Genomic DNA, 24,910 nt, shown 5'->3' with positions numbered 1-24,910 from the left:
AGGCAGAGGGAGGCAGGTGTCTGATGGCGCATGTGGATGGGTGGTTGCTTATGGACTGCCTTCTGCTAGTCCATTCCTAACACTCTGTTTTGTGTTTTGTTTTTTGTCCTCTGGCGGCTTTCCTTGGCGTTTGCAGCAGGCCTCGGTGACATCACGCAGCAGCTGAATCAGAGCGAGCTGGCTGTCTTGCTGAACTTGTTGCAGAGCCAGACGGACCTTAGCGTCCCGCAGATGGCTCAGCTGCTCAACATCCACTCAAACCCGGAGATGCAGCAACAGCTGGAAGCCCTCAACCAGTCCATCAACGCACTCAATGAAGCCACCACGCAGCCGCAGGACTCTCAGAAAGCGTCCGAAGAGGAAGCAGCAGTTGAGGAGCCGCCCCCGCCAGCCCAGCCGTCAGAAGAGCAAGCCACCCCAGAAGTGGCGAACACTCAGGGAGACATGCAGAGCATGCTGGCGGTTTTGCTGAGCCAGCTCATCAAGACCCAGGAGCCGGCAGGAAACGCGGAGGAGAACAATGGGGAGAAGAGCAGTGAGCTGCGGGGGCCGCAGAAGACCCCCACTTTGCCTCAGGAGGAAACTACAGGTAAATAAGCGCAGCATCCCCCCCTCTTGCTACTGGGACATAAGGAGGGAAAGGATGCGGGGGCTTTCCAAGCGGTAAATAAAAAGCACTTTGAATATTCTTTAACCAAGCCTGGTAGTCTTCTCTTGAGTGTGTGTGGAATCTGGCAGCAAAATCCCCCTCAGAAGTTCCTGGTCAGGCTGCTCCCTCCTGCGTTAAGGCCAAACAATAATACAATCTCCTTTAAGAGTCGGAAACCATTTGCACATCAGAATTGCCACCTGAATTTAAGTAGTGGCAGCCACTGTAAGACCTACTACACAGGGCTGGTTCCGACATTCAGACAGATAATCTCATGTGGATTCTACCACATTAGAAAGCAATTTGGGGGCTGACTTCGTAAATATTCTCCAGGCCTAAACTTCCATACACGTAAGAAGCTGACATGGCAATGAGAAGGCAGGGCTAGAGCACTTGTTCTGCCTGTGCTGTCTTTCCATGTGTAAAGAAAGCATTTTAAATAAGCAGTTCTCCCCTCCCACCCCCACCCCCCGCCCCACATTCTGAAATGATAGTCATGGGAGGCTTTCTGCCATGTGGGTTTCCCCCCACCCTGAATGTTTTGATCAAGTGTTTCTCATACCTCTTTGCTTGCTACACTGCGTGTATGTTTAACGTACCATAACTTTCGTTTTTAAATGTCATAATGCACCCTGAGAATACGATGGAAACTCCTAAAAATTCTTTTTGAGTCTGGCTAAGCTAGAAGGAAAACAGGAGCTGAACTTCTTTGTTGGGGAAATGGGTTAAGAGGAAATCTTACCCCACCTGGGTGAAGGCACAAGTTTTCTTCCTTTCGTTTGCTTTTTAAAGGAGCATGTTTCTACTCCTTTTGTTTGCAGAGATACAGTGGTGCCTCGCAAGACGAAAAATCGTAAGCAACCCTATTAGCGGATTAGCGCTATTAGCGGCTATTAAAGGCTTAATAGCCTTTTAGCAGCTAATCCCTTAGCAGCTTAGTGCCTTAGAAAAAGGGGGTGGGGAGCGGGGGAAAAACCCCAGGAATCGCAAGACATTTTCGTCTTGCGAAGCAAGCCCATAGAGAAATTTGTCCTGCAAAGCACCTCCAAAACGGAAAACCCTTTTGTCTAGCGGGTTTTCCGTCTTGCGAGGCATTCGTCTTGTGGGGCACCACTGTACTCTCAAAAGCATGTTGGCAATATTTGCTAAATTCTCAAATGCTAAAGGAGGGGCTCAGCCCTGTGGGTGGGACTTTGGGGCTCTGCCCTAGGACTTTGCAACTCCCCATGACTAGCCATAGTAAAATGAACATAGTACCGTGGATGCGCGGGTTGTGAACGTGATCTGTGCGGGATACACGTTTGCAACCCGCAGCATTCGCAACCTGCAGTGCCGCGTCTGCACACGCGCGGGTTGCAATTCAGCGCTTCTGCGCATGCGCGATCCCCGAAACCCAGAAGTAACCCGTTCCGGTACTTCCGGGTTTCAGCGGGTCCATAACCCAAAATAACGCAACCTGAACCGTCTGTAACCCGAGGTATGACTGTAATATGAAGCAAATAGAATAACCTTTTTTTCGTTTTTCCATTTTCTATTCATGTCACACAATGTGGGTTTCCTTGGTTAATTAAGTTTTGTTTTTGTTTCTGTTCCTTTAAAAACATCATGAGTACACACACCTAGCCCTACTTAGAATTCTGTACCTCCTACCATTTCCCCGACTTAGTTGCAGCTCTCAAAGATCTCGGGAAGAGGCCTGTCAAGCCTTGCTATCTCAGAGCCTTCTGGCGGGCGGTCACCTGGGGTCTTTTGTACGCAGAGCATGTGCTGTGGCCCCCTCCCCATGAGTCCGTGTCTGAAATGTTTTGATGTTTGTTCACGTGTGACTTTTAAGACGGTGTTTAAAAGAAGTAACCATTCCACAGCCTGTCCTCACATTCTCCCACCAGAGAAGAGACCCCCGGAGCCTCCAGGACCTCCGCCGCTGCCACCGCCGCCACCACCCAGCCTGGCCGAGGAGAGCATCTCCAACGCAGCTCAGGACTTTAACCCGGCCGTGACGGCTGCCCTCCTCCACCTTTTATCCCAGCAAGAGGCAGGGCTGCCGAGCCACCCGGAGCACGAACCCCAAGCTGTGAGGCCTTCCTCGGATTATACCCGGTCGCAAAGCTCATCCAGGACTTACAGCACCGACGGGACCGAGGGAAGCAGCTTCGACGTCGACGAGCGGAACTCCAGCCAGACTTTAACAGCGGAGACGTCGCCTCAGACCTTGGGGAAAAGTAGGACATTTCTGGGCTCCGCAAGTCACCTCGGGGAGTCAAGCAGCTACCAGGGCGCAGGATCGGTTCAGTTCCCGGGGGACCAGGATCTCCGTTTCGCCCGGATCCCCTTAGGGATGCATTCTGCCGTTGGCCAGTCCTTCATCAAAGCCACCGAGGGGAGCAACAACACACTGGTGCACCCAGAGGCCAAAATTCACAACTACAGTGAGGTGGGAGTGGCAAACGCTAGTTCTAGTGACACAGGAACAAGTCACACGTGGGGGAACCCGGTCCAATCCGCTGCTTACGGAAAAGCCTTTCGCGGGCAGAGTAGATTGCCTCCAAGAGGAGGTCGAGGAAGAGGGTTACCTTACTAAAAATGACTGGAGAGGGGGGAATTGGTACCTTTTTTTTTCAGTGGTGTTTTACCGTCCTTTTCCCCCTTGACCTTTTCAGCAGCCGGTTTGTCAGGGCAAGCCTCCAGCCCACCACAGAAATGGTTTATTGTTGATACTTTCCCCCCTGCTCCCTTTCTGCTCACCAGACTGCTGCTGCTGTTCTCTCCCCCACTCCACCATGGGGCTTTAGAATGAAGACCTTGGCCTTCCCCCCTCCCTTCTTCCTTTTTTTTTACATCTTCCCATACCCAAAGACCTACTGATTTGGGTTTCCCCACTCAAAGATGGCAGGAGAAGGAAAGAACCCTTAAAGAAGTCATAATAATAAATTGGAAACATGAACCGAATGTGTTTGCTAGCCTTGAGCCATTTATTTGTGAGAGTGAGCCCCGCTGAGAGTCTGGAAAAAACGGAATCGTTTCCTCTGCAGCAGAATGAGGTGGCAGAAAGAGCCGTACTGCTCCAGGCTGCAGGCCGGAGAACCTACCTTTTTTGAATCCATGCGCACGAACACACACTACAACTTGCCTCCCTGCACACAGAAAGCCTAGCACACCTGCGAGTGAGATTGTAGCCCAGTCCCTCTCTCCATTGTGCTAGCCTTGTTGTTTTCCAGGAGGCAAAATGATGGGTTTAAAATATATATATATATATTATAAAAAGGGGGAAGAGGAGCATTCAGAAAAGGACAGTTCTTCCACCCACCCCCAGTGGTAAAACTCATTCTGCCGCATCGTTCCGCTGTATGTGTAAGATCCAGCCTCAGTATTGCAAAGGCAATGCGTTGTTTTGTTTTCCTTTGCCTCCTTGAATTTCAAGATTTGTCAGATGGTGCCTACATGCCTTTTATACTGAATTGGGAGGATTCTGTTTATGTTCTGTAAGATCCGGGATTATTTCTCTCCCCGCCCCCTTCTTAGCCACATCTTCTTCCCATGATGAAAAGACAGGATGCTACCATTCTTCTCCTGGCTAGGTGTCCCTTGTTTTACTGTGAAAGGCCTCGTGCTGTCTCATACTCACCTTCCAGACCTTTAGCTGAACTGAATTTCTGTAGTGTCCACGAGTCCGTTGACTTTTGGATGTTTTCTTCTTCCTTTTTTTAAATTTTCTCTCTTAAGAATGGTGAGTGTCTTTTTGTTGAAGTTCTTAAGGCCAAAGTAAATGGCTGAAAATAAAATAAAAACCAAAAGCTTTGTAATCCTTAAGTTCTTCGGGGTGGAGTGAGCTTAAGATTGAAGCCGAGAGCGGTCGGGGCAGATGGGAGCCGAACAAGCAAGATCGGCGTTTTCAATCTTCCGAATGGTTAACAAGTGTTTACTGTCTCTTGTGCGATTTCGTTGTTGTCAATGTTAAAAAGCAGCCTATCCGCAGCTTTCCTCACTGATACTGCAGTGAGGATCAGTTTATATTTATATACTTTTAACAGCTTTAGCAGTTCCACCTGCTCTGGTTAATTTGTTTCCCCCAAAATATTTTCTAAAACGTAGATTTTTACTGTGAAGGACAGCAAGCCTGTTTTTGTTTTTTTGCGGGCGTTTTTTTTTTCTTCCAAAAAAGTGGAAACTTGGAGGGGTGACTAATTTCTCGGGGGGGAAATCATTCTCCTTTTAAACTTGACAGTGTTCAAAGGGGAGAAGCATGTCAGAAATTGCAGGGGGCAGAGGGAGTTTTAGCTCCAGCTTCTGGTCTTTACAAAAGAAGAACGGGATCTTCTTGCTTTCGTGTAATACAAAAGAAAAGCTGCCTCTGTGTAGCACACTGCTGCTGAGGGCAGGGAAAAATGCCTTAAAACACATGGATAGGAGAGCCTGATGTGGTACAAGGGAGTTGAAACGGCCTTTAGAAAGAGTTCTGTGGAGGTTGGGGTAGGCACTGTTCAGTCTAATATGTGCCACCTTGTATTGACAAACATACAAAAAACCCACAACCTGCTTCTTTCAATTCTGCAAAGTGTAGTAAGTTTGCAAAATTCCAAGTGTAAATTTTGTATGTGTGTGTTTTTTTAATTCAGTTATGAGTTCATGCCTAACATGCAAAGAAAAAAGAGAGAGAGAGTACTGTACATGCAGAATATGGTAAATAAAAAGGAGAGACTTCTCCCAGGCATTTATTTAAACATTTCTCTTTTTTTCTTTTCCCTTCTTCAGTTTCCTGATGTTTTGGGCCTTGGCATTTTTAGGCTGTCACGGAGTTCTCAGACATGTCTCTCCTCTTCTCCGTCCTCTCCACCTCCCTCCCTCTCTCCAGAGGAAAACACAATTGCTGCCATTCAGCCGTGTGGCCATTGATTTTATTTCTTTGCTCTTGTCATAAACCTGCTCACCTGAAGGAATTTGACCACCCCTTTCATGCAGGGTCTTGCAGATTCTGGCTTAACACGCTTCCTTTACTGCCTCAGATCCTCCGAGGAAAAACTACTTAGGAAGGTATACTCTGGGATGAAGATGCTCTCCCCCCTCCCTTCTAGTGTGGAGTCTCAGCAGCCATAATGAGTAACCCAAAGTAAGGGACACGGGTGGCGCTGTGGGTTAAACCACAGAGCCTAGGGTTTGCCGATCAGAAGGTCGGCGGTTCGAATCCCCGTGATGGGGTGAGCTCCCATTGCTCGGTCCCTGCTCCTGCCAACCTAGCAGTTTGAAAGCACGTCAAAGTGCAAGTAGATAAATAGGGACTGTTCCGGCGGGAAGGTAAACGGCATTTCCGTGTGCTGCTCTGGTTCACCAGAAGCGGCTTAGTCATGCTGGCCACATGACCCGGAAGCTGTCTGCAGACAAACGCTGGCTCCCTTGGCCTATAGAGCGAGATGAGCGCACAACCCCAGAGTCGGTCACGACTGGACCTAATGGTCAGGTGTCCCTTTACCTTAAGGTATCACATTGAGTTTCAAGGGAATGAAGGGGGTGCAAAGGAGGTAGTTGATAATAAACCTCCCCCTCATTTTGGCCCCAGCAGCTGCATTACCAGTTTTCATACATTATGGGGTTATTATTTTTTAAAGGCCTATTGTGACATTTCTTGAGTTGCTGCTGCTCAGTTAGAATGTCACATGGAACAACTTTGCACCTGAATTGTTTACCCTTGGGTCACAGCATACTTTGCATGACATCTGCCCTATGCTGGATGGTGGTGTCCTAGTCTTCATTGCCACGCATCCTCTTTGGGTGTTGTGTATAAAAGGTACAACTTAAGGAGTCGTCGCGCCCAAGTTTAGCATTTTAGGAGGCAAGAATGATGGTGGTGAGCATTGAAAGGGGGAGTAAATATGTCCTACACATGAGGATCAGGATCCTAAAAAGTCCTGCTTGAATAAACTTGGGGACCCTCCTTTGGAGAATCTAAAAAAAAATAAAATGTGGGGAGACGTCTGATCATCAGATGTGGAAGAGTGTACCTATGCTGTATTGAGCCAATTTTAGTTGCTTAACAAAATGGCAAATACTTTGAGTAGCGCAAATCCTTGCTTCTTAAAATCATGTTTATGCATGCACTATTTCTTAACAGTCACATGGAACAACTTCACCCCTAACCTGTTGCCCCAGGTTATGACTTGTGAAAGACCTAATGCATGTAACAAACAGCACAGGTAGAATTTGGTATGGCTTGGATGCGGCAGTTGAAAGCATTCTGTTGACACATGCACAAACATGAAATAGCTAATATGTGTACGACCTGACAGAGCATGGGCGGACCTTGTCTATCAGCAGGTACAGCCTAATCAAACCTGTTTTTTTCAGCTTCCACTACTGGTTAATTAACACAACAGTTTTACTTGTGAAATGCCAGCAGCTGGGCAGTGGAAAACCTAATGGAACATTACTAGAGCTCGTTTTCAAAAAAATTGCACAAACTGGGGGTGGTGGGAGTGAAAGATGACTCACACAGATCCTAGCTTTCAGGAACCCCCCCCCCCCCTTTTAAAAATACATTTCTAGCCCTTATAGTTGGGGAGATACGTATGAAGTCATGAAGGGTCTGTCGGCAGAAAACTTCAATGTACTGTACAGAGATGGCAGCAGTTTTTAAATGGAATTCCAGCAAATTCCTTGGAAAGCTCATGGGGGTGCCACACTGAGAAGTTCACTGGTGGCAACCAAGCTTCCCTGAAATACAGCTGGCCCTCTGCTTCTGATTTTTTTTCTGTGCAACATACAGATTTAGGAGAATATTGGGTTACATTCTCAATTCATGGAAAGCAAGGACAAGACCCAAAAGATTAGCTCAGTGCCTCACATGAACTTGGCCAGGAAGTTGAGAGCTAAATTTGTGGCTCAGCTTGATTGTCCTTTATAGTTAAACAAATTTCACTATTACACACACATGCATGTGTATGAACTAAGTGTGTGCCCTAAAACATAACCCTCGTTTCCCTGGAACATGCAGGAGAACATATGTGTAACTGTGAAAGAAGTCCCTGAAGATGCCAAGTTTGAAAGCCCTTGTCTTGTATCTACTTCCCCACAATAAGCTGCTGTTTTCTCCCTTGAGTTGTACACAGCTGTGACCCATCACATATTCACATCTCTTCTGCATTGCTAGAAATATATTCAGCAGACTACCAAATTCCAGCTAGTAAGCTCAGAGTAGCCTGCAAATTGAAGCAGGGGAGAAGATGCAAGATGCACTGAGTTTCCATTCTAGTGTAACCAGGAAGTGTCTCATATCTGCTCTACTAGGAATGTACAAGCCTGCTTTCTTTGTTGTCCAAGATCCTTGTGAACCCTTGGCCAAGGCCGTGTGTACACAGTGCATTTTTTTAAAAAAAAGTAAATTTATGTGTCCCCCACCAGAAAAACCAGCCTACATTCTAACTTCGGCATAAATTTATTATGCAGTATTTACTAATATATAACTCTAGTTTTGCTAGCTATGAGGACCGCAAGGAGATCTACAGGGCATTCGGCTCATTGCAAATCTCATTCAGCTACTTCAGTGGGTTCTGAGATTTTTGCCAAGCATTGTGCATGGCATACTTCAAAAACAATAATTCTGAACATTAACAAAAAGATGGCACAGGGAAAAACCACAGGGAAATAGATTTACAAGTTAGGCTCATAATTAATACCCAAATTTTATCTCTTATATACATAGAGCTACTCCCCGCCCCTGCCCCCCCCAAAAAATTCCTGTGTTCATTGTTCACCCTATCTTAAATGTGTATATGTATAGTTAGCCAATGTTGCCAGACTCCAAGCATTAACAGAGCAATCTTCTGCATGTCTCTATTCAAAAAAGGCCTGCTTTTGGAATTGGTGGTCTGATACACCCGGGAGCGATCAAGAATACATCCTGAGTGTATCTGATTGCTGCACCAAACTCAAGTCATGACTGCAAAGGAACATTCCCTTGCAGCCTTGGCTTTATGTGTCCTGTGCCCGATGTCAGATGGGCATGGCTTGGCCCAAATGGCAAAGCAAGCCAAATTAGGAGGGCTGATCTACCACTGATTTAAAATTTAAATTAATTAAAATTTTAAAAGCAGGATATAACAACATCAGGCCAATTGCATATATAATCTTTCCATATGCATTCACAAGGGCTAGAACCATGCTTCTACTTTTTCTTAAATGAAAGTCAGCTGAATTCTGTGCACATGACCATATGTCTTTGGCTGCTCCCATGGAAAGAAAGCCCTGCCCATAGTTTCTCCCAGCCACCTTCCCAAACTGCTGTTTGCTGGCGCAGTACTTTGGGTGCAGCTTTAACGCTGGGGCCGTTACTTCTGTATGCAGAATTAATTTTCCTTGATTTTAATGCAAAAAGCAGTGTGTATATATTCTCAACTGCTGGCCACTTTTAAGAAACCAAATAACTCTATAAATGCGTGCAATTGACATAATGTCCTTTGCTCACTGAAATGTTGGTGCAGAATCTTTGCCCTCCTCCTGGAGTTGGGGGTGCTGGAGTAATGGAGTGTTCATCCTAAATGTATCTTCTTGTTTCTTTCGTGGATCTAATCAAATGAGCTTATCTGGATTGCAAGAGTCTCGCTGTAGTGAGGCTCAACCAGAAATCAGATTTCTCAACAACAAGGACTGTACGCATTCTGAACAAGTCTCTCTGATTGTTCATAACAAAATTCGTATTACTTATTGTTTCTTCCACCACTTGGAGCAGGTCCCCAGCCCCCCAGCCCACCCTCCAGGAGATCACTATCATGCAATGTTTCTTCACTGGCCTCTCTCCTGCATGATTTCTTGTATGTGTAAAACATGTTCACTCTCCTCCCACAGAACCGGAATGATTTGCCCCTCCATAATATAGATACTGACTGAAGTAAGCAGCTGCTTTGAGGGCCAAATGGACATCTCTCTTGTACTCTGAGCTTGTCATGACATCTGGTGACATAATTCATGCCTTGCACATTATTAGAGCACCAACCAATGGCAAGAGGGAAATCCACTTGCTTCCATCCAAGTGTATTTAAAAACCCAACTTTCAGATTCAGCTCCAATGCCAAGGTAACTAACCACGTATGGATGAAAAGATAATGGGGTTTTTATATACAGTACCAGTTTCCATAATTATGGTGTTTTGATAATAATAATAATAATAATAATAATAATAATAATAATAATAATAATAATTTTATTATTTATACCCTGCCCATCTGGCTGGGCTTCCCCAGCCACTCTAGCCAGCTTCCAACAAAATATTAAAATACAGTAATGCATCAAACATTAAAAGCTTCCCTAAACACTGCTTGGAGCAGGTATGAAGAAACTGAGCCTCCAGATGTTGTTGGATTCCAACCTCCACCAGTCTTGGCCAGGATCGCCAATGGATGATAGGAAGTGGGACTCCAGGAACATCTGGAGGGGAGGAACAGGTTCCCTGTCTCTGGTTGAAAGCATTGCCTCCCAACCCTCCTAGAATACTGGTTCATTCGCTTTTCAGATCTAAAAAGTAAACCACTCCTTCACAATAACTTGTTCCTGGTTTTGTTTAGCCGGATGGTATGCTGGGTTTATAGAAATCCATAGAAAAGATGAACGATATACCACCAACAAGAAGGGAACTCAGTTTTGCAAGCTGTCCTGCGGGCAGAAGCCACATGTGGTAAACGTGGCTCAGATCTTAACACCATGACTTTCATTTTGGGGCAAGGCAGAGGGGCTGGTTTGTCCATTCTTCTGTACTTCTTAATAATGCTCTCCAATGACACATGGGGTGTGTTCTAGGCTTTTGCACTTATTCTCATTTGTTCCCCTTGCCATTGCCATCCGTGCAGTAGTGCAACTCATGCAACACGCTGGCGACTAATATACACACAATAATTACCAGAATAATTAGACATTCTTTATCAATCTTCTGAGAAAAATACAAAATCTTGTGCAAAGCCACAGAAACTTGCGAACTACCCAGTCTAAGATGAACGTACAATGTCTAATTTCAATAGATTTTTCAAATGCTTCGCTCTGCCGGTCCAAGTAATCAAGAGGCTTCTGTTCGCCCCCGATGGGGCCCTTTTACTGGGGCTTGCAGGTAGCACACACCATGACTTTCATTGTGGAGAAATGCAGAGGGGCTGGTTTGTTCATTCTTCCGTACTTCTTAATTCTGCTCTCCAATGACACATGGTGTGTGTTCTAGTCTTTTGCACTTATTCTCATTTGTTCCCCTTGCCATTGCCATCCTTGTGGCACAATTCAGCTTGCACAGCCCTTTGATAATATTAATAATCAGCCACCACCACCACCACACACACACACACACACTGATTTTGCCTCCACAGTTAACAGTGTATTAAGCGAGTTTGCCCTATCTGTTCTAATCACTGGGCTAGATCACAAATGCATGTGCATTGCTTGGTGACTGTGCACTTGAGGGTGGCTGAATGTGAGAACTGCCTCCATTGGCCAATCGGAAAGTTCCACCTGTGCTGTTTAGACCTCCGACGGCTCCTTTGCATGTGAGAACCATCCAACAATTTTGCAGTCCTCAAGTGATGAATGTACGTGTGAGAATGAACCAACCCCTGGCATGGGAACCAGTGTGGTGGTTGGTGTTGGACGGAGGAGACTGGTTCAAATCCCTCCACCCTCAGTCATGAAACTCACTCAGTGATCTAGGGCCAGTTCCTGTCATATAGTGTAACCTATTTCACTGTTGTTGTGAGGATTTAAAATAAAGGGGGGGGACATTTATGCTACTTTGATCACATAGGGGGAAAGGCAGGATAGAGATGTAGTAAATTAATAATCCTAAATTTCTCTAGGCACAGACTTCACAGGGATTTCGTTCAGAATTGTTTCAGCCTCTCGACAATATCCTCCAATATACCCGGTTATTTGTTGACAATGCTTAGGATGACTTGTTGCAAGTTTTGAAAGCTTGAAAATGCTTTAAAGCAGCTACAACTAATGCAATGGAAGTGATGTTAATTTATATTCCTTATTTTATCTTTAAAAAAATTCTATTTTGCCCATCATGGCTCCGTAAAGCCCATAATACGTATATAGCTCTTAAGCGCTCAGAGCAGCTAAGTGCTCTCAGTAATCCCTCTAATCCCGCTGCAACTAAGGTAAATCAGAGTTGTTACACCTGTACAGTGGTACCTCGGGTTACATACGCTTCAGGTTACATACGCTTCAGGTTACATACGCTTCAGGTTACAGACTCCACTAACCCAGAAATAGTGCTTCAGGTTAAGAACTTTGCTTCAGGATGAGAACAGAAATCGTGCTCCAGAGGCGTGGCGGCAGCAGGAGGCCCCATTAGCTAAAGTGGTGCTTCAGGTTAAGAACAGTTTCAGGTTAAAAACAGACCCCCAGAACGAATTAAGTACGGTACTTAACCCGAGGTACCACTGTGCAGGGTTACCAGGTGTCTTGATAGATTAGGACATGTAGGCCGAGAGCAGAAAATGTCACCTGGTAACTCAGGAGTGGGCCTTGGTGCCCATGGCATCAAACCAGTGTGGTGTAGTGGTTAGAGTATTGAACTGGGAGTGTTGGGAGACCAGGATTCAAATCCCCACACAGCCATGAAGCTCCCTGGGTGACCTTGGACCAGTCGCTACCTCTTGGACTAACCTACCTCACAGGGTGGTTGTGGAGATGCAATGAAGGCAGGGAGAGTGAGTTTTTGGTGAAATTTGAGCTGAAAAGTCCCAACTGGGAACTTCTGGTTCATAGCTCATGCTTTTAACTCCTAAGCTCCTTGGTTACATCTAGCTCATATATAACTACCCTTGCTTTCTCTCACTGCAGATGGCCATGCCCTGGAACAGTGTAGATGACCATGCCCTTGTATGCCTGATCTCAGCTCATTGAGGAGGCTCCTCCCTGATCTTCAGTGAGAAAAGAACCAAATTTGTAAGTAACGAATGTGACACGTTGCCTTACAGACACTTCAAAAAGGCCTCGCGCTTTGATGCAGTACAGCGGCTCTGGAAAATGGAGTCCCTGCTTTGGTAGGCCTTGCCCACTTTTCTCATTTCTTGCTGCCACTGAAAGGCCATCTGGTCAAGTTGCCATCCAAATAGAGGCTCATCCCTTCCCAGCTCAGCTAACACAGTCCAGATTATGAACTGCTCACCAATCAAATAGTTCCACACCACTCAGGCAAGTGAGCCAAGTCGGAGAATGCAAGTGAAAGAGAGGAGGGGGGTAGAATTTAGTATGAGAGATGTCCATCTTAGATATTTCAAAGCAGGGGAGGCACCCTTTTTCAACGTTGCAGGACCCACATACCAGTGGTGGGTGTGACCAGAGGCACAACTGGGTGACGCAATGGAGGTAAATCTGACCTTCGTACGTAAAAATGTAAGGCGGGCCTGCTGGATCAAGCCCATCTAGTCCAGAATCTTGCTCTCACAGTGGCCAGCCAGATGCTTGTAGGAAGACCACAAGCAGGACCTGAGCACAAGAGCCCTCTTTCTTCTCCCCCACTGTGGTTTCCAGCAACTGGTATTCAGAAGCGTTACTGATGTCTAGGCAAAGCTTTAGACATCATGGCAAACAGGCCAGTTTCTTCACAGGCTCCTGCACCCCTCTCTAGTCTCCATCCAGGTAAGCAAAAGCCATGACCAGCATTGTAGGGCACTGTCATGGACTGGTTGGACACAGAGGAATGTCACTGGGTGGCCCCAGCGGGGGAACCCCCAAGGAAAGAAGGCTCAGAGCCTGGGGATTGGTGGTGGGACAATGATGAGTTGTTAGAGGGAGAAGATTGGGGGGGGGGGAGGTGGTGTTGGAAGCTGAAGAAATTACAGGGTTTAGTGAGAAGGGAGAATCTGTGGCAGAGAGAAGACCAGAAGGAGGCCAAGAGGCAGAGTTGACTCAGGCTGGTGAATTTTCAAGCGTATCTTCCCCTCCCAGACTTCCAGTCCTGGGAGAGGAGCAGGACATTTTTGCTGAAGTTGAATACATCCATAGCAAGGGGCAGTCCAACACATTGGACAAGGAGAGCCAGGAACCGTGTTGTTGGTTTGTGTTGGCTCAACCAAATGGGCAGAATTGGCAGGTGCTGGTGGCAGCAGTGGTGGACCTACGTTTTGGGGGCCCTGTAACTTGAACTGTTGTGGGGGCCGCTTTGCAACAGTGTCTGCGTAGCCACTGTTATCTTCTTCAGCCGCGACAGATCACCACACCTTTGCAACATCTGGGCTACCGACTGTCAAAGTTTTGGAGTTGTTGACATATAGACCCCAAAGAATTAATCGATTTGACTTGTGACACTCAAATGGGGTCTACTAGGCCAAAAAATTTTAAGCAATGTGGACTGACGTTGCTTCTGGGGCCCCTCTGAGATTAGGGGCCTTGAAACCAAAGCTTCATTAGTTTCAACCCGGGGTGGCGGCACAATTCGAGGAGAGCCTGTCAGGCTGCACTCTCTTATCGTCTGAGCTTTTGACATCACCAACTTACTAGGTAGATTGAGAGTGTACCCCAAAAGTGACACTACCATGGGTTACTGCTGTCTGTTAAGGGTGCTGCTGAGAGGAGACCCCTATCCCCCTCACAGAGCTACAATTCTCAGAGTGGTTTAACAGTCGATCCCTCGTCACAGGGAACTCTGGGAACTGAAGCTCTGTGAGGGGAATAGGGGTCTCCTAACAACTCTCAGCAGTACCTTTAACAGACAACAGTTCCCAGGATCCTCTGGGGGAACCCATGAGTTGTTTTAAGCTGCACGATTTAAATGTATGTTGCAGATGGGGTCGTAGTCATTAATGGGTGTTATTGAAGGATAGACAGCCACCAGATGGCACTCTATAACCAAAGTAGAGGAGTGGAAGGTTTAGGTTTTCTACCCCAATTCGCTCCACGGCTGCCTCATCCACAGCAATCCTTTGCGAATGTGTGAGAGCAGAAAGCACACACTGCAGTTTTCAAGTACCTGCAGAAGCGGCCTTGTAATGGAAAGCTATGTCTATACTACAGATTGAAAGCAGATTAAAACCTGGTTTTAGCCATCATGGGTTCTCTAAGAACTTCTGGGATTTGGAGGGAGGGGGTTGTTAAGTGTTATTTTTATAAGAAAAACGGTGCCAGAACTCACCATGAACGCCTCCCTTGTTCTCTTATAATAGCAATGGCACCCACCTGAGAGGTGCCAGAACTGAGTTCTAGAAAGTTCTTTTAAATTTATTTTTAAAGGACAAGATGACCCTCATAGTTGCTTTCAACTCTACAACTCTATGATTTTATTCCATCCATATAAAAACAAAAACAACAAAGGTAAAAATATCAGAAATTATTATTGTTATTCTTTATTAAATTTGTATGCCACCCTATCCCCTCAGATTTCAGGAAGGTTCACAACATACGATATAAAAAACACAAAATACATAATAAAAATAAGAACAGAAACAAACCAATCGTACCCTGTCCCACAACACATTTTAAAAAGGCATGGATGTCACTCAGCTGAAGGCCTTGTTTTCCCCTGGCACCAGAAGGTGTATAAGGAAGGCACCAGGCAAACCTCATGTGCATTCCCTTAATTTGTCAACAAAATTGGAAGGTGTGAGGAGATGCCCATTAGACATTAAGAAGTCACTATTTCCCACATTGATAAGAACCAGAGGCTAGTTGTGTTGGTATATGAATATAATAAAGTCCCACCGCACAGTATAAAAATGTTCCGAATCTTCCAAACCTCTGGAAACTTTCAGCGCCAGATTATGTACATGTTTTTGTTTTTGTTTTACCACAAGGATATCTGCAGGCCTGGCTCTGTGCATATGCTAGTTACTGCCAACAGACACGGTGCCAACTCTCTTTAGGTTGCCATTCTTTGAGTATGACCACCCCATGTATTTAGAAGTGAAAGCTGTAGAGTCATTTGTATGGAAGTCTTTGAAAGAGCAAATATTTCCTGCTCATGGGCAACTCCGGAGGGTGGTTGGGGCAGGGCAAGGCCCCTCCAAACCAGGAGCTTGCCCCCTCCACTTGCCTCCCCCCTCCACTGCTGGACTCCTGCCCATCCTAGACCATCGGTCAATGTTGGCTGGGGCTGAATGAGCACTGAAGAAACACAGATTCCCCAACATGTTTTAGATGCTCATTGGTAGGCCTGATCAAGGAACCTCCACCTTCTGAGGTTAGGGGATGGTCAGAGAAAGAGACTTTTCTATAAAGGGAGCTGAGTCTCTGGATTACCATCTCCAGAGTTACCTATTTAATGATTTGATTTTGCTTATTGCTTGCTCCACCCCCTCCACTAATTTTAATCTTTGTTGTTAAAATTGTTTTGTATGTTTTATTTCAATTTTTTTCAACACTTTAAAAATAGCAACAGTTGTTTTCAACATTAGTAATGGAAAAGCGAGCTGCAAATGCTTTAAAACGTTTTTGTTTTTTTTTAAATGTGGCTGTCCAGCCTACCTTACAAGGTTGTTTGTAAGAACCATCAAGTTATCACGAGGAGCATTATGAGTGCATTAGAGAGAAGTGCCGCATAAATAACTGTTGTGCAGTTAAATACGGGCCTTCAAAGCTGGCCAGATGGCTGGTTTTGCTCTTGATGAAAGCGGCAAGCTTTCTTTAAAAGACGCAAGAGGGCAGCACATGCCAATAAACCTTCCCAGCACTTCATGGGGGGGGGGGGGGACTGCTCTGGCTTCCCTCTTTTGGGTTATCATGGCCTGTTAACCCCATCTGAGCTCTGTTTTGGTTTCATTCCCTTTTATCACTTGCTGAAGGGAGACCTTTGAAGCCACAGAAGTCAGCTATGCTGAGACAGAGGAGTTTTCGGAGTTCGCAGTGCAGCAAAAGGTGCTCATTTCTTGCTGGTGAAGGCATCCTCGCAATAAAATCCAAAGCTGGTTCTTGAACTAATTATTGCCACGTAGCAGGGGCCATGAAAAATCTCATGCCTGTTTCCTGGGTTTTATATTAAGGAAACATAAAGTCAACCATTAAGCAACCTGCATTCCATTCTGAAAAGTATGAAGAGCAATATGTTTCATATGCAGATTAGCTGATTATTTATGGAGCAGCATCCGTACATGGCATTTTACAGAGTTTCCTATGTACACTGATCCAGGCAAGTCCCTGCCTCCAATGAGCTTACAATGTAATGTAAGCGGGGGGGGGGGGAGACCCTGGGCATAGTCTGAGGGTGTGGTGCAGCTAAGTAGGACTTGCTGTGGTCAGTGTCTGGATAGGAGACCTCCTCAAAACTCCATGCTGAGTGGAAAACTCCACGTTGAGTGGAACTTGTCACCTTGAGTTCTACGATGGAAGAGAACAGAGATGTACAATATTAAAACAAATAAACAAGATGGGAGGGGAAGAGATGATAGGTAGCCACAGATGGGTGTGAGGAAATGCAGTTGCATGTACTTGAGCATAAAGTTGGGCATAAAGATTAAGAAAAATACTTCACTGAAAAGATGAGGGCTTGAGGAAGTATTGTGAGGAAGAGAAAGAGATAGGACACTACTTATGTGATCAGGGGGACCAGGTATAAGGGGTGGAAAGGAGGCTGGGGGGAGTCAAGTTAGAAAGCAATGAGACTGTCAGGCAACTGAGGGTGAGGCATGCTTGGCATGCTTCTGGGGATTTTTTTTTAAAAAAATGAAAGTTGTGAGGTCTGTTTTGTTCATTGATTGATTGTCTTGCCTTCAATTCGGATTCCAGCTCAGCGTTTGATTCACAGCGCTGCCTCGGGGGATATTGCTTCCTCTCAGACTACGTTTCCCCAGTCAATAAAATGGGACCTTGAGCGTTCTGGTTCCCAAGATGGCGGTGAAGGTAAAAACGAAGGAGAAGGAGGGCAGGGAGCCATTTTGTGTACCAAAAAAGAGCTGCACAAATTGATTGCTAGTTACTTTCCATTCATTTTAAGTTCCTTTTTTTTAAAAAAAAAAAGTATACTCCACTCCTTGCTAAAGGCTCAAAATGGGCAGGTGTCAAATATGAAGAGTATTCTTAAAAAACAAAACAAAAAACTAACACATTTAATGCTCCACACTAAATAAATACAATTTAACAATATTTTAATAAGTATAAATATATTGCGTGCCCTTTGCATCCTATCACTGTGCCTGTTATGCTACACCCCATTAACTGGGTGTGCCCAGCAATCCCTTTGCCACATTGACTAAAGTCATGTTAGAACTGCTTGTCTTGCGGCTCAGTACTGAAGTTCTTAGGTAAATAAATTTTGTCTTGGGATTGCCATACCCGTTAGCAGGGAGAGAGCTATGTACGTATGTATGTAAAGCAGATTTGTGCCGCTGACAGAAAACCCCTAATCATGTTTTGCTTGATAAACCATTTGCAAAGATGACCTCCTGAGATGCACAAAACCTAATAGCTAACCAGCTTACCTAGGTTCAGCCTCTTGTTATACAATCGTAGAATTGTAGAGCTGGAAGAGACCCCAGGGGTCATTTAGTCCAACCCCCTACAAGGCCAGAATGGAGGACTAGGCCCCAGAATTTGTTGAACTACAACTCTCACCATCCTTGTCCATTGCTAGCTGGGAATGATGGGAGTTTGAGTCTGACAACATTGCAGAGCCACAGGTTCCTCAGTGCCGCCGAAATAAGTGATGCGTCTTGGGAATGGCATGTACCATAGAGCTATATCTGCACCACCATAGACCTATACTGCTTTAAAAGCCATTCACTCTTTTAAGGGATCACTGGGACTTCCGAACGGTGTCTCTGGTGTAACCGCATTGTGATTTCCATATAGATTTGTTCCCTCATATCTGGAAGGAATGTCATGGAGCTGGAAAACATGCTGAAATGGGCCATCAGAATGACCCGAGGGCAGGAGGAACTTTTCTGTGAGAAAAGGCCTTCTTGATTAAGAACTCTGTAAATTTATTTATTTATTTGCTTTTTCGGATTAAAGTTTTACAATCACATAGACAACATGCAACACAAAAACAAGGTTCCAAAGCATCTTCTGGACTTCCCTCCTCCCCTTTGTGGGTCCTATTTTTAGTCATTTCCTCCTGCATCTTTTATAAGATTCCAAATCTTTTACCTCTCCACTGTGTCCAAAATTCACCATTAAACTACAAGCGTTGTTCTAATCCTACTAATGATTTTAGCTGTTTACACAATGGTTTTTAAGATAAATTATAAAATTTCCCCATTCTCTATTGAAATTTTGGTCTTCCTGATTTCTGATTCTTCCCGTCATTTTTTGCCATTTCGGCATAATCCATCAACTCAATCTGCCAAATTGATTAAGAACGTTAAGTATGCAACCCTATGCATGCCTGCTCAGGAGCAAGCCCCAATGATTCCAACCATTTTGCCCAGAAATTAGCATGCATAGGATTGCAGCCCAAAGCAGCAGGATGGGAGAACGTGAAGCATAGATATAGGAGTGGCCAGGTGCAAAAGGACAGTTGTGCAGAAGAGGAAATTTCAGGTGGTATAGCTTGCATGGCAAGAAGACAGGGGCTCCTGAACCCTTAAATTTCAGCAGGTATGGCTTGCCATGCAGGAACTGCCTGCTGAAATTCCTTTGTCTTCACAACCATTAAAGGTGAAGGCGCACCATCCTCTTTTTCACCTGGTCACCTTATAGAGGCAAAGAAGGGGTTGCATGCAAGCGAATGAGTCAGCTGCTAAAGGCTCTGCACCTTGGATTGAACCAAGCAGACTGGGAGAGGAGGGGAGCGCCCTGCTCTGTACCATAGCGCAGAAAAGCAGCGCGTTCCTAGAGGAGGCTTGAAGCGAGCAGAAGGCTGCTGGCAGCTTTTCAGGCTAGAAGCAGTGAGAAAGGCTTATAACATTGGGAACGGTGAAAGCGAAGGTCCGTCCCTCTCTCTTATAATACCACCACCAGTTGGGGTCACCACCCTTTATCAAACCAAGGAGGCCAAACTAAAGTACTTCTTTATGCAACGTGTGCCTAAACTGATGGAACCTGCCACTGTAAGATGTGGCGATGGCAAGTGGCTTTTAAACAGACTAGGACAAACTCTCTGAGAAATGGTCTCTTGGCAACAATTCTTAGTTACCCAGAGTGGCTGGGGCAACCCAGTCAGATGGGTGGGATATTATTATTATTATTATTATTATTATTATTATTATTATTATTATTATTAGCCTTGGTAGCTGAAAAGGGACCTTCTACCCGTATGGCAGAGGCAGAACGATTTTGATTCCTGGAAAAGTGGAGATGAACAGGGGGTGGTCCTCTCCGTCAGGCCCTTGTTGACAAGCGCATAAGGCGCATAAGCCCTCGTGACTGTATTTCACCTCCCAGGGTCAGCGGCAGTGTTCTGCCTTATCGGTTGTCGGGAGTTGCAAGTGGGGAGAGCACTCTTGTGCTCAGCTCTCCTCCCACGGCTAAGTCCTTCTTTTGGGGGCCCTCTCTGTGTGTTTGTGTGTGGACTCCCAAGCCCTCACCCCCTCATCCCCTTGACTTACCTCCCCCTCCCCTTCCCCAGTTCCACCCCACCTTCCCTGCCAAGATGGCTTGATTAAAAAGCCGCTGCTCCTGGAATAGCTGCACAGCTGGTGATCCTGTCAGCACCCCTGAGCAGAAAGTCGCTGAAGATTAAAATCTCCAATTAGCGGGAACGTGAAGCCAGCAAGAAATGCGGCAGATTCCAAAGCTTGGGAACACCTTGATAGGGCTTCTTCTGCCCAGGATTGGGAATAAGCCACTTTCCGGCCTAATGGCCTTATTTGGTGTTCCATGTTGGTTTATGCTGCCCACTGTTGGTGTGGATATTTATGCTATTGCTACTCAGTCTTCTCAGACATGGCTTTGTTTTCACTCTGGGAGTCCCTTTCCAAGGCTTTTAACTCTTGAAATGTGAGATTATTAATGCAAATGTTTGTTTAGAACTTGGGCGTTTCACGGTTTGCTTTTCTGCAAGTTGCATTTCTGATCCTCGCCAGATTCTCATGCCCAAAAAGCCTAGTCGAAGGTGCAATCCTGTGTGTGTTTGCTCAGAAGTAATTCTCGCTGTGTTCGAGTGGGTTTACTCCCCGGAAAGGGGACATAGGATTGCAGCCTAAATTGCTAATCCTTGTGAATGTAAGGAGTCAACATTATATTTAAAAAGGTGTTATCAAACACTTGACCCACCCATTAGCACAGAATTTAAAACCATGGATTCTGCATGATACCTTACAATTAGCTTGGAATGTGAGCCCATGAATATCTGGCTCCGTCCTGGAGAGCGACTACAGCTGTTGTGGGTCATTGTAGATTATTGTGTGTTGATACAGAAATAAAACGTTAAAATGGAATGTTACGCAGTTTAACGTTTTTCCCTTTTACTTCGGCATGGTTAAAGGACAAAAGCTGTCTTGGATTTGTGCCATTGACAGTGACACAAATACAGAATATCAAGAGCTTGCCAGAGTGGTGTGCATTCTGCCACGGAACCTCTGCACAAGAGTAAATACTGTATTGTGCCTCTTGCCTTCCTGCTCCCAGGCTGTTAGCAGGTTGAGGGTGATTTAAGCTGGGGAATCAGCATGAGGGAAAGGGTTAAGGCTCCTTCCCTCAGAACCGTAGTCCTGATCCAAATCTGTGAGTCTTGACAGCTGCTTTTAACCAAAGAAAAATATGTACTGAGATCAAATCATGGATCTCTTGAATCAGGTTTATTTTGGTCCAGAGAATTTGGGCTGCAAGGGCTTGGGGTTATGTATATAGCAGCTGTGGAATAGGAAAGCTGTTAAAGATGGATGCTGAGAAATAAGGCTGAGGCTTGGGCAGAGGTGGGGGGAGAAACCGAAGAAGTTAACATCTTGGTTTGAAATGACTACGCAAATCTTTGCTTGCAGACCCCGTCTCCAGTAACCTTGTTCAAATGGAATCTGTGTTGACTTAGCAACTGTTTCTCTGCTAGAGAATCTGTTTTCTTTTTTCCTCCTCCCCTTCCTAGACTCAGGCTTAGTTACTTGGGAGAAGGAGTGCATAAAAATGGGGCCAGGCCGCAGCTGATGAAATATAATAACGCCAACCACCGGCTATGGAAATCAGTCTGCCACGTCTCTTGTGCATATACACACACATGCACACACACACAGCGCTAGCCGAACAGACTGGCATGGCCTTGAGTTGGCACAGGTTCAGAGAACCCTCCTGTAGCCTGCCTCTCCCTCTCCCTGCGTCTCGTTCGAATCAAAGCACAGATGAGCCAATCGTAGCGGGATAAGGAGGGAGTTTGTGTGGCACGTCCTCACCTGCCATTTAATTGGATGTATTTTTAATTAATAGCACCTCGGGGACCGACATGAGACACCGCCGGTCTTTGAATAGGGACTGGGGAGGAATTGGGGAACGTGCAAGGATTGGACCGCAGGGTGCTCTTAGTGGGCAAACACTGCCATCAATCAAGGGCCACTTTGGGCTGTTTGGATGGATCTTAGCACGAAGGGAAATGGATAGTGCGCATGTGTTATGTGCGTGTAGGACAGGCGAGGAATCAAAGGGAATAATTCGTCCTCCTTACTTCTAAGGACAAGCCCTGGCCGACTGGGAGAGGCGCTGGCCTCAAGAGGTTATCTTTACTTTTGCCTCCAAAGAGATGAGACTTTTGTTCGTTGGTAGTTAAGCTTTGTTTAAGACTTCAGGGGAAGTGGCATCTTATCATCTAGAAATTTGCATTCCTGAGTGCCAGGTGGGTGGCAGCAAATGCTCAGTATCAGGAGAGAAGCCTCAGAGGTGCCCTGTTTATACCAGGGATGCCCCTTCTGGAATTCAGTTGGGGTGAAGGCAAGCAAGGCCAGATTTTCATCAAGGCCAATTGGATGTATTCAAGATGAAATTGCAACCAAGCAGTGCATGTTAAGAAGAGTGGGGTATTTTATACACACAACCTATAAGACTGCGAGTGGGCACCATTTTGACACGCACACTTAATACATTTGCCCTTTGGATTGATTGTAACAATTGTCACTCAGGCTGCTTCAAGACGAAATTTCTGTGGAGCACTGATCCTCTTAATTTGCTTGCAAAGAGATCAGACAATGGGTGCTTCTAGGCTGTCGCTATATTCAGGCAGGATTTCATAGAATAATAGAATTTGGTCACATATTGTTCATGCAGATTGCACAATTGATTGGGAGTCCCTGCTTTCCCTAGATATTGGAATGCTTGAGTTAAGGAAAGCACTTGCTTTGATGCTACATTGTCCATCCTCCCCACAAACAAATCTGGGTCATTGCTCAAGGAACAGGTCGTCTGGAAGCTCCAATTGCTAGATTGAGCAAATATTGCCCTACAGTTCCCAGTTCCCTATTACAAGAAGTCCAATTTGAAGTGGGATTCAATTTGCTGCTGGTGTGTGATTGAATCCCACCCGAAAATAGTGACAGTTTGGCCGTGCCCTCAGAATTCATGGACTGGGTCAAATTATAGGTCAGGTGTGGGGAACCTTTGGCCCTCCCGATTTTGCTGAACTACAACTCCTATCATCCTTGACCATTGGCTATCCTTGTTAGGGCTGATGGGAGTTGTAGTTCATCCTGAAGGGCCAAAGGTTTCTTCCATTCCTGCTATAGGTGCCTTTAAGAAATAAGGACATGTTGGCTGAAATGGGGAGTAGGAGGCAAAATGGTGCCATCTTCCCTCTAAATGACATTCATGCTTCGTAAGTTCAATATCTAAATGCTGGCGTTGAAAACGGGTTCGGGGGTGAAGCCATACATTCCAGGGCTTGGCTCTGCCAAGCTTCCCTAGGCCATGAATCATGACCAAATACGCCTGGAAGTGAAGTATATTACTTGTGCAGACATACCCTAAAACCTAGCCAACCATTTGCCACAGGCAGACTCAGGGCTCTTTTCCCTCAGGCAAACAGAAAGTATTCAGAATATTGTCTCCAGCTCAGCTCCCTGGCAATTTAAACTTTTGTTAAAAGAAGAAGAATGTTTCTAAACCTTATGGCTGCGACTGTGTGCCAGAAAGGTGCCTGAATAAAATATTCAGCTGCCATGGGTACAGAATCAAGTTTTCGTTGGTACAGAATTTGAATTGCCTGGGTGCAGAATCTTAATTTCTTTTCTTTCTTTCTTTTTTTAAAAAAGTGCAAGTATTCGGAGTTCTGGGCATACTTGTGGAAAATAAATATACTTGTGTTAGCGTAAATGTAGGGTTGCCACTCTTCCACCTCCCCTAAAAAAACCACCCTTTGCTTTAAACAATCGCTGCTGCTTGATAGGAGGAAATTCAACAGTGAATGTGTTTCCCATCACCCAATATCTGTATAGCAGGAAAAGATTTGCCTGCTGAAAGCATGTAGCTTGTAAAAGGCATGGAAGCCCTTCCATGGGTCCGTGCCTGTGCATGAGGAGTGTGCATGTGTGCATACATAAGAGAGAGAATGCTAAACTGTTCCACAGTCCAGCATGAAGATGCAAACCTCCTCCGTCCATCCTAGTCTTTCTGCATGCAGTTTTTTCCCTACCTGGATTGCTAAGGCTTGAAATAGAAAAATGCTGGTTCCCGGAAAAGTCCCAAGTGGATCTGGTGGGGAATGGACCTAAAGAGCGCCATGCAGAGATTTCTGGCAGGCCTGGGAGAGAGCGCAGGGACACCAAAGCCATCTATTCACCTGATTTGACATACGGCTAAAAATAAAAACAGCTTGGGGCGGGTAGAATAACCAGCCTTGTCCCTTGCTTTTCTGGCAGCTGGACTAAAAGCAGAAACTGGAACACTAGAACCTGGTTGGACCACTATTTTTCTGGTTGGTTGGCAACCCTGTTCCCGCTTGGAGTGGGAAGAAAATCTGTGCACCCCCAAAAGGAAGACCCCACTAGTTTGGCTGCTTCTGATCTTACTCGGTTGGGCAAAGCAATAGTTGGTCTTCCAAGAAGGTCTCATTAACTCACCTACAAACAACGAAAACACGCACGCAGCCGTTTCCCCCACCCCTTATTCTGTCTGCTTTTTTTTTATTGGAAATGCTGTCTTCCGGCCTTGACTGCCACTGCCTCCGCAGAAGGGCGGCAAAGGAAGCCTGGGCTGGAAGAGAAACCTCTGGAAATGAGTGCACAGCTGGTACGGCTTTCCTCCTGCTCAGCTGCACCAGCCCCCCTTTGCCTTCTGGCGAGTCCCCAGTTGGCGGTGGTGGGGGGAAGGGGGTGGCGGGGAGGGGGGAAGGCGGAGGGGAAGGGGAGGGAGGGTTCCTGCTGGTAGAGAAGATGGTCTCTGCGGTGATGCGTGAGGGCAGCTGCCCTGCAGAAGGAATGATGGAGAGGGAGCTGGTTGGGG

At 45.8% G+C, this 24,910-nt stretch overlaps 1 protein-coding gene across 4 annotated transcripts in view; it reads left to right on the top strand.

Annotated features, from left to right (window-relative positions):
• The window catches only part of CDK12 (cyclin dependent kinase 12), a 30,157-nt gene extending 25,714 nt beyond the window's left edge, over positions 1-4,443 (top strand). The window contains exons 13-14 of one of the 4 annotated variants that reach the window (XM_083408516.1): positions 140-589; positions 2,539-4,443. In XM_083408516.1, coding sequence (XP_083264642.1) covers positions 140-589; positions 2,539-3,230 — 1,142 coding nt within the window. In that variant the 3' untranslated portion in view covers positions 3,231-4,443. Of the gene's footprint in view, positions 1-136; positions 590-2,514 lie in introns of all 4 variants that reach the window. The other 3 variants (XM_083408514.1, XM_083408515.1, XM_083408513.1) reach the window with 3 other exon arrangements.
• The last annotated feature ends 20,467 nt before the right edge of the window (positions 4,444-24,910 follow it).

Source organism: Podarcis tiliguerta (genome assembly GCF_965153285.1).
Source record: "Podarcis tiliguerta genome assembly, chromosome: 13".
Lineage (NCBI taxonomy): Eukaryota > Metazoa > Chordata > Lepidosauria > Squamata > Lacertidae > Podarcis > Podarcis tiliguerta.
Note: the sequence above shows the minus strand (reverse complement) of the source record. Positions and strands in the feature narration are given on the sequence as shown.